Below are 10,517 nucleotides of genomic sequence, written 5' to 3' on the forward strand. Positions count from 1 at the left end.
AATGCTGAGCTATGGAGTGAGCAATACAATAACTTGCTGATGTTAAATTTGTAGAGCATCTTACAAATTTAATGATGGAATTTGATTGACTTTTATAGAGGTGTAGCTGCCTAGAAATGTATTCCTTCCTTTCATCAATACTTTTTTTCAAGAGCTGACAATGATTAGTTTCAAAATGTCTCTTTACATTCCACGTTCTGCTTACTACCGTTTCATTACACAGTATGCACAATGATCTGTTGTTTCTGTCGACAATCCCGTACATCTCGGTCCATATGTCTTGAAAGGGTCAGCTACTGCTACTTCCACTTCCTTTATCATTCAATCTTGCTTTTTTATTTTTTTGATTCTCCATCACAAGCTGCAAATATAAATATAAATCACAGCGTTTTTTTTTTAAAATATATTTTATTGATTTTTTACAGAGAGAAAGGGAGAGAGATAGAGAGTCAGAAACATCAATGAGAGAGAAACGTCGAGCAGCCGCCTCCTGAACATCCCCCACTGGAGACGTGCGCGCAACCCAGGCACATGCCCCTGACCGGAACCGAACCCGGGACCCTTCAGTCCGCAGGCCGACGCTCTATCCACTGAGCCAAACCGGTCTCGGCAATCACAGCGTTTTTAATAAAAGGTTGATAGGTTTCTTACCTATTTACTTTTTGCAGTGTTGTTGCACTGACTCCTGGTGCAAAACCAACAAATATATGGTGCTGTAATCAATTATCCGACATGCACAATGTCTCGTCGAACACTGTTGCACTGTATATCTTTTTCTTCTAACCCTCCCACTCCTGTCTCCTAACGAAGAACATGGCGATCAAGTGCGTCCGTTTGCCGAATGCACGGGAAGCTTACCCCAGGCACACGTTGACAATAATGAGGCAGTTTCCAGAATTGGGCATTTTGTCACTCGAGTAAAAGTAAAATGTCATGAGTAAAGATTAATCTCTTTATAGTGCAAGTCTTACCTTTTCATATTAATGTCAATATTGGAATAGTGTATCTTGGATGTTTTCACTATGTATCTTTGCTATGCAACACCGATGTACATGTTTACATACGGTTTTAGAATTGCATTATTGATCATGAGTAATGTGCGTAATAATATTACTCGAGTGATGCCCAACTCTGGCCGTTGCGAGAGACAAATATTTGAATCATACAATTTTTTGTCTCTGTCGATGCGTGTCACCCAAAATGAGTTCGCATGTCACCTCTGACACATGTGTCATAGGTTCGCCATCACTGCTCTATGATGACTTTTTAAAGTATGTTTTTTTAATTATCTGGATTTTTCTAGTTATCTCTGCAGGAATAATTTTATGCCTGAACTTACTATAATACCCAGAAGCAGAAATCAAGAATCAATTTTACATTTGTATCAGCACCAGATAGTAGACCATATACCAGTTTCATAAACTTTTCATACAGAAAGCATTAGAATATTACAAGTAAACAAGTAAAGACTTTTTTCTGGTCTTGCTAAGATTCCGAGGTAAAGAAATATCTATGGAGAACTATACTTGTATTCAAATTTTCTATTTCATTGCATGGGTATGAAAAAATCAATTTTTTCTTATAATTTAAATGTTCTAATTATAGACATATTTGTCATTCACTAAAATATGTTTTACCTGTTGGTTTTGTAGTCCATGATCAAAAATAAAATCAAGTGGTAATAGTCTCTTAGATTTGTTAGTAGTCAATCAGTAACTAGATGGCTAAAGGTTCCTCATTAGATGATTTTGAGAGGCATGCCTTAGCCCCCAACCATTTTGAACCAGGTGAAGTTTGGCCTTGGTTCTTCTCTCTTGACATCTATTATCAGAACTTTAAGATTTCTGTTTACTTTATTTTCCCTTTTAGTTAGAGATTAAATCAAGATAGCAATTAATATTTAGAATATAATTGATAATTTGAGTTGTCTTTACTTTCAGGATCATGCCTTTACCTAGAAATGCATTTGTTTTAATGATAAATAAACAGTAGAGTTGTTGTAGCAGTAGTCCTAGGCCAGGATTAGTGTCTATAAAATGGGATGTTCATTATACACTGTCTTCTCCTTAACTACTCTGAATTCTTAACTTTTCTTGCTTATGGGAACAATTTTCTGAGGCCTTTTTAGACATATTATAATTGGTTGCCTCCTGAGATATTTATAGATATGTGGTGGCCCTAGAATAAATAAAGCCTAGACATAATGCTTTAACCTCTTGAATATGATGTCACTGAAATGTTTAATAGGATGAAATGAACATGTTATTCATAAACCATCAAATGGTACATTATTGATGAAGTCATAGTAGAAAAATGATTTAGAAACAAGTGTTTTATGGTGATGATATGAAAAGGCTAGAATATCTTAGTTATAACAGACACTTTTTTTTAAACAGTTGAGGAAGATGTAACTGAAAAACAAACCACCAAGCGACCTTCTGAGCAGCCTCTATCTGATGTTGCTCCTCTCTCTCCTAAGCTCCCCAAAATAGAGATGCATGCCTCTCAAGGTAAATAGTATCTACATGTCCCAAGATTGGGGAGAAAAGTCATTCTATACCACTTATATATGCTCTTGTATGGTGGTGTTGAGGGTAGGGGGTGTATTTGCCTAAGTCATTTTGGCAATTAGGCTACTACTTTGGCAGCTTTGTTGAGCACTCTATTCTCTTGAGAAGGACACAGTTAATGTTTCTCATTAGATTAAAAAGAAACAATTACAGTAAAATTTTTCATTCAACTTTATACTACTGAAAGATGATAGAAAGAGGAATTTATTGGGGGTGACATTGGTTAATAAAATTATTATAGATTTCAGGTATACAATTCTATAATACATCCTCTGGATATTGTATTATGTGTTTACCACCCCAACTCAAGTCTCCTTCCATCACCATTTATTCCCCCTCTCCTTTCTTCTACTTCCTCCCAGCCCCCTTCCCTCTGGTAATCACCATGTGTGGGGGTTTTTAACCTCTCCAACTTTGTGTTGTTATTTTTTTAATTTAATATCCTGCAACTTTACTGAATTTGTTGATTAGTTCTCTTTTTTTATTAAGTCTCTTTTTTTATTGTTGACACTATTACAGATGTCTCCCATTCTCCCCCCTTTGCTTCTCTCTACCCAGCCTTCATATCCCCAGCCGCCTTCCAGTCCCTCCACCCCTCTTCCCTCTGAGATCTATCAGTCTCTCCAGCGAAAGTTTTAAGTGCCCAACTAGTAGGCAAATTTTAGAAACTAGCTGAGTGATCATAACAAATAGTTGTGACGAATGGCATTTCTGAAAGTGAATGCCTTAGTGAGGTGTTCACAGCAACTGTAAGTGATGTCATAGAATAAATTTGGATTTCAGGATATTGTCTATTACTCTAAATATCAAGGAGGGGATGGCCGACCATGTACTTTGTGTTAAAGGTTTGTGGTTTAGTATAGCATGGCTTAAGCGAATTGTTGTTGAAGATTAGATTTTTGACCTTTTAATAGTATTTGAATTATAAGTCTGTTGAAGATAATTGCCTTTGTCTTTTTTCTTCTAGAAGAACTATTGTCTTCTGAGGGAAATGTCATGCCTAAAGAGGAGACGCTTCCTGAAGAGTCCCAGGACTCACCACTAAATCCAGAAAGTAATTTGAATCCTGCCAGTGGAGATCCTTTAAGCACTGATACCTCAGTCTCCAAGAATTTTCCTGAAGGTGTGCCCTTCTCCTTAAGTTCAGCACTACTGGATACATCATCTACCCAGAACATTCCCCATGAATTCCAAATGCAGAAGAACAGTGAAGGTATATTTAAAAATAGTGATTTTAAATCATTGTGTGTTTCTTTCCCCTTAAGGTTTCCATGTTCAGTGACATCCCCTGAGAGTGTATCACATTAGAGAAAGTGCCAAATTGAAGAGGTTGAGACAACTCCACATCACTGTCAGGGCCAAGCCATTACAGATGCTAAGATTGTCCCTGTATAGATTGCCTCTGCTGTTAAGTGACATTGTTTGCAGAGAGTCTGAAGATAGATGTTTATTCTATAAAGGGGTAGTTTACCCTGAATTTTTAGGGATTTTCACAGAACATGAGCTTTTGAAGACAGACTTTCTTAGTACAAGGCTCTAAAAGGTTGCTTCTAATGCTGAATATCTTACTTCCAGATGTATTCCTAACACTACCATGCCAACGTAGCCTGTATTGGGGCTTGAGAAGGCTACCCGCTGATCTTTTTAGTAGTGGGAAGACTAGTAGTAATAACATTACATACTAGTAGTTACTTAATAAACATCATTATCTTTATCACTATCTGACATTATGTGCCTAGCACATAATATTTTGCATAGCCTTATACATTAAATCTTTATAATAATTTCTTGTGATGTAGGGTGCTGGTAAACATTTTTAGGTAGAAAATTCTGAGTAGTCAGTTGACTAAGGTGAAGGTAGCTGGATCAGTGCTTGACGCCCTCTGGCTCAATGGTCATACTCTATACCGCCATGTTGCTTACATCTCCAGAGAATAGGTAAGCATTTCACTTGGAAACTGTCTAGAAATGTCATTACTATTCTTTTCTTTAAGGTATTGGAACTGTTAAAGCTGAATTCATCCCTGATTGCTGGTGATGCCCACACAACCTTCTGCCCTGCCCCATTATTTGAATGAAATAAATTGTTGATTTTTGTTATAGGAAAGAAATTCAATAACATTGTTGGGGATAAAAATCAAATCACTTTCACTTTATTTCAGAAATAGTTACTGCTATACTAGTATTTACAAGGCAAAGCTATTCAGGAGAAAAACATGGCTGGACTTTATTTTTTACATAATCTGTTTAATGTAATTATTTGAATAACACTAAATGTTTGCAACCTTCTCTGATTGTTTTGAAGATATGGGCCTAATTACATTATTTTTCCATAATAGATTAAAAATAGATATTCTTATCGATGCTTTGTTTTAATATAATATTACAGTTTTATACCAGAAATCATATCTTTACTTATACTTTATCTGTAGTAATCTGTAAAACTAGTTATATGTTGTTCAAGTTTACATATATACAATGAAATATTACTTGGCCATAAAACTGAATGTAATCTTGCCATTTGCGATAACATGGAACTAGATGGTATTATGCTAAGTGAAACAAGTCAGACAGAGAAAGACAAATACCTTATGATTTCATTTACACGCGGAATAGAAAAAAATAAATAAATAAAACAGAAATAGACAACGACAACAAAAATACATAACTATATTCCCCCTGTGAACTACTATATCACTTGGTTGGAAAACTGCCTCATATTACCAATAGACTGAAACTACACTAGTAGTCTGATTCAGTCTAGACATTTGTTCAATATGTTATAAGTGCAACTTTTCTCCTATTTATCATGTAAGATCACTGAAACTTCCTTATCACTCTGAAACACTAAAAGAGCTAGTAAATTGTGAATGGGAAAAAAAAGACATAACTATATCAGATTTTGTGACAGAAATTAGAAGTACCACAAAACATAAGTTAATTTAGTGGTATGATTCGCCTTGCCAATAAGTTTATGTTAAATTGAGTCTTTCTTCAGTTAAAGATCTTTCTGTCTAAGTTATTAGAATGTCTTAGGTATGATATGGTCTACAGCAGCGGTCGCCAACCGGTGGTCTGTGGACCACGGTGGTCTGCGAGGTCCGAAAGGTTGGCGACCGCTGGTCTACTTCATCATCACTTTTATCTTGGTTGATTCAGCCCAGTAGCATTTCTTGGTAGATATGACCAACATTTTTTTATCTCTGACTAGTGGAAGAGGAAGATACATTTTAGTAAAGATGTTTTATTTTACATCAAAGTTGTGATATTATTGAAAAAGAAAATTCTAAGCCACACACAAAAAATTGATCATTGTAACTTTTTTTATCTTCTGTTTTCTTTGCTCTTGTCCTCAGTAAATACTCAAAATGTCCCGTAAGTGTCCAGAATCCAGATAATAGGAAATAAAGGTACACCTTTGGCTAATTTATTCCAAAAAGATCAAATTTGTATTGACAGTTTCTTGGTTAGACACATAATATAAATCTTCCTAGTAAAGCTTACAGTGTACAGATGATGTATTATAGAATTATTTACCTGAAACCTGTATAATTTTATTAATGTCACCCCAATAAATTCAATTTAAAAAAAACAACCCACTGTGTTTTCACACACTAGAAAGTTGAGCGTTCTGGTTGAGAAAATGAATACTTGTCTAGACACAGAAATTTCAGCATGATTTAGTGAACATCATAGCTAAAACTTTTTGAGGTCTGAGCACTTCAATTGTTTCATGTCTTAGTTACTTATTTTTTCAACATATAAACCTTCAACCAAATTATCTATTACTATGCAAATAAACTTGAAAGAGGTATTTGATATTAAATACCTCAGTATACTATTAAAGTTACTTCTGACCTATATAAACAGAAAATAATCTTGTTTTCTTCAAAATTCAGATAAGCATTTGAGCCTTGAAATACAGGAATTTAAAAAATAAAGTAATGCTAAAAACGTTCATATTAAATACATGGGAGAGATTTAGTAAAAGAGCTAATTCAGTTCTTCTTAAAGATAATAGAGTTTTTGAAATTTATTGATTGAAGTGAATAAATATAAGCAATTAGAAAACTAAATTTGGGGAATTCCCATTGTATTTAGCTAGTAAAATAAACCTAATCTAGACAAAGAGGAGAAAAATTCATTGAAATACTTAAAGAGAGTAATAGGTTAGCTTAGATGAACCTAATTTAACCCAAGTAACAGATCTTTTACTGTATTTTCCTGTGGCCAAAGAGACCTTGGATTGCTCAATCTGTTTTATGAACTTTGAAGCTTTACAGTAACTTCGGAAGCTGCTGTTGTTGTTCATGGGCAGTCAGATGGGACGCTCATGGGTACCCATCGTCACATCATCTTTATCTAAGCTTTCATTGGATTTTACACTTGGAGTCCTGGGTCCTTGCCAGGGTACCTAACAGATGGTTCCAGGAATGAGTTCATCACTTCCTACCTAACATCTCTTCTTTCAGGATAATGATCAGGTCAAGTATGATTTGTCTTTTTTCCCCCCATTGAAGCTCCAAGTTATATAGCTGTACCTGACCCCAGTGTCCTGAAGCAAGGCTTCTCTAAGGACCCTTCAACCTGGTGTGTGGATGAAGTGATACAGTTTATGAAACATAAAGATCCTCAGATATCAGGCCCCCTCGCCGACCTCTTCAGGCAACATGTAATGTATCTTTTGATCCGGTTTTCCTGCCTTTGAATGACTTCTGTGCAGGCTCTTCAGTTGGAAGCTGATTAGTGTGGATGGTGGGGAACCCTATCAACTGATTTTTCCATATGTGAGAAAGGTTACCTTGTTCAAAGTTAGATCCGTAAGTGGTAGAGGCTGGATCTGTACTTTAAATGGGTACCCGAGTACCTAAAATACTACAAGTCTTCAAGTTTTCAAGAGAAGATGATTCAGCATGGTCACTCACTCTCAGGTGTCTTCTTTGTAACGGCAGCTACAAGGATCCTCCTCCCCACCTGCTCCCTCCTCAGCCCCAGGACCATGAGTAGGAGGGGGTGACCACAAGCTGTAACAGGGTGTCCATCTTGTTTTGATGCCCAATGAATTCAGCAACTGTATAAGATTAAGTGCAGCTTTATTTTATGGATACCAAATAATATGCTTCTGTGACATAAATTGGTTAATTAAGGAAATAAAGAATTTTAGGAGGATGCCTTATGTCTATTAAACAATATGTTTATATTTTCTAATAAATCATATTTGTGACCAAATATCTGATGTATCCTTTTCAATATTGTAAGAAAATTACTGATTACAACAAACTGATTAGCTTTCAAAATAAACACAACACTGTATACCACATTTACAGTTTGCGTTGATGTTGACATATTCATATTCCAGCCTTTCTAAGATAGTTAATGGCCGTCTGAAATTTATTTCTACCGCTTACAGGTTTCTGCCCTTTGTCACAGATAATGTAGTATTTTATTCGGTACACATTATTTAGAATTAGCTAGTTTGATGCTTAGGCCATTTAAAAAAAAGATACTGGGTTAAGTTTCCTTTTTCTTAAAATTTGAAGTGAATTTAAAAATTATCAAATGATGCTTTACTATATAAGTTATATTTTAAATAGTTCTCGGAATAAATGTCTATTCAGACAATATATATTGGGAATGTACAGCTGCTCTCTTTTAAATGTTCTTATGTATAAATAACGACAAAATATGAATGCATTATTAATTTTTATAATTTCTTTCTCTCTATAGGAAATTGATGGGAAGGCTCTGCTACTACTCAAAAGTGATGTTGTAATGAAGTATATGGGGCTGAAGTTGGGGCCAGCTCTAAAGTTATGCTACCACATTGAAAAACTTAAAGAAGGGAAACCCAGTTTTAAAAATATATAAGTTTGTATTAGCCATGATTCTCAGTTGTCCTGATAATTTATTAATCTAAAAGTGTTTTTATTCTCTTAGCAGTTTTAGTTTTCTAGACAGTTCCTAAAAAAGAATGTTACATACAGAATTGCAGAGCTACATTACAGTCCCGTCTACATCTTTAAATGCCGTTTTATGTATTAGTATTAGCATATTCAAATTGGCAACTTCTTTATGTCTTTTTATTATTTTATAGTTTATTATTTTATCATACAGTTTACAAGTATACTTCAGGTAGGAAACAGAGAAACCTTTGATTTCAGTTAATGTTTATGTATAGAACTAAAACAGCTAAATTCCAAAGGGGAAAGTATCAGGGATTGACAAGTTCTCTAGTAAAATCCATGAGAAGTTGTCGTTAGAAGAAAATTTAAAGATACAACAGCAGAAATCATCTCTTTCTCAAGTATTTTGTCTGTTATAACAGTGTTCTGTTCGTGTTCTACCAGTTTCCAGAAAGGGAATAACCATATAAATTATTACCCTTTTGTTATTTTTCTGTATGTTATATTTGTTCATATTTAAAGAAAAAAAGCAAGCTTATAAACTTTCATAAAGTGTTCTTATCTGTTTTTGATAAATTTCAAACAATTATAAGCTAGATAGGATAGTTGCTTTATGTAGGAGATATTATACTAAAAGGGTGTCTTGGATGGAGTCTGGTTAATTTTTTTCCAATGGAATACCTATTATTTTAAAACAACATAGGTAGGCATTCATTTCTCAAATCTCTATTTGAAGACAGCCGTGCCCAAATTTTTACAAGATATATATTTTATTGTCTCTGTTTATTCCTCATATGGTTACAGCATATTTATATATTATTCTATACCTGTAGGTGTACAAAGAAATAAATCTGCTCTTTTTGAATTTAATATGGCACTTTACACTGCCACAGAGGTAATGATAAACTATTTATATAATCAGACGTTTTTATTCTGTAAAACAATATGTGCATCATTTGCTATCATTAGTACCTCTCAGCTTAGTCTTCAGGGGATAAGAAACAATTCATAGTTTGGTTCTGAGCCATTTATTCTGCTAAATTTTGGAAGATGCATTAATTTTGACATCATTTGGGCTTTAATTTTAAAGTGGAACTTTCAGGGGGAAATGGTGCTATATGTTTATTGTTATTACTTTGTATAACTTTGGAGTAATGTTTATAAGCTATGAGAATTTGTGCTAAAAGTATTAGCCACTTGTTGAAAATGCCAATGAAATATACACCAGGGGCAAGAATGTTCATTTTATTTTTTAGAAAAGCAAATGTACTTTATACAAGAATGCAACTATTTAAAGGGTGGTTTCACCTATGTTATTTCTTTTGTGTTATAAGATAAAATTCTAATTTAAACTTGGTCTTCTCTCAAATTGTTTGAGTGAAGATGCTATGTCCAGTTGAATAGTCCTCAGGTGTTTATACAAATACTATGTTTTACAGTTATCAGATTTTAAAATATAATAACGTTAAATAACTGCAAAAACTGGTGTCAGAGTCTCAGTTGTGATTTCCTTTCACCTCGTTACATTTATGTATGAATTGGTATATTGAAAAAGAGCAATCTAGTAAGTTTGTGGTTTTATATGTCCAAATACTCGAGTTTAACACTTGACCTCATTTCATGGGTGAATAGATTCATATGGGGCAAAGGGCTGGTCTCTTGCAGGGGCCTTAACCCCTTCCCCAACAATTTTTTTGTTAAAAACGTTTCTTTTTCAGACTAATTTTTTTATTTTGGTTCTATATAGTATTTTTGATGCTGGTTATGAAAACAGTTTGTAACTCGTCTTCCTATAAACCATATTTTTTTTACCATATTTTCTTAGTATACTCGTCGACGACTGAAAAAGAACATTTTGTGAAAACGAGTATACACGTTTATGCCGGGGAAGGGGTTAAGGGATTTTTCTAAGTGGTTATAATGCAGAAATCTAAGATGTGGCCATGAGAGTGGATGGCTAACCAATACAGACAAAAAGAAAAACACTACAGATGAGAAGGGGGAGGAACTAAGAGGCCAGGATGTGGTCTCCAGCCTCCCCCTT

General features: G+C 34.5%; 1 protein-coding gene across 6 annotated transcripts in view; it reads left to right on the top strand.

Moving 5' to 3' along the window:
* Nucleotides 1–9,486, top strand: part of SCML2 (sex comb on midleg-like 2 (Drosophila)) — an 82,110-nt gene extending 72,624 nt beyond the window's left edge. For 4 of the 6 annotated variants that reach the window (XM_015564885.1, XM_015564887.1, XM_006765131.2 and 1 more), the window contains exons 12-15: nucleotides 2,397–2,510; nucleotides 3,538–3,783; nucleotides 7,091–7,242; nucleotides 8,298–9,486. In XM_015564885.1, coding sequence (XP_015420371.1) covers nucleotides 2,397–2,510; nucleotides 3,538–3,783; nucleotides 7,091–7,242; nucleotides 8,298–8,438 — 653 coding nt within the window. In that variant the 3' untranslated portion in view covers nucleotides 8,439–9,486. The remainder of the gene's footprint in view (nucleotides 1–2,396; nucleotides 2,511–3,537; nucleotides 3,784–7,090; nucleotides 7,243–8,297) is intronic. The other 2 variants (XM_015564888.1, XM_015564889.1) reach the window with 2 other exon arrangements.
* Nucleotides 9,487–10,517: the final 1,031 nt, after the last annotated feature.

This window comes from Myotis davidii, unplaced genomic scaffold (assembly GCF_000327345.1).
Source record: "Myotis davidii unplaced genomic scaffold, ASM32734v1 scaffold161, whole genome shotgun sequence".
Lineage (NCBI taxonomy): Eukaryota > Metazoa > Chordata > Mammalia > Chiroptera > Vespertilionidae > Myotis > Myotis davidii.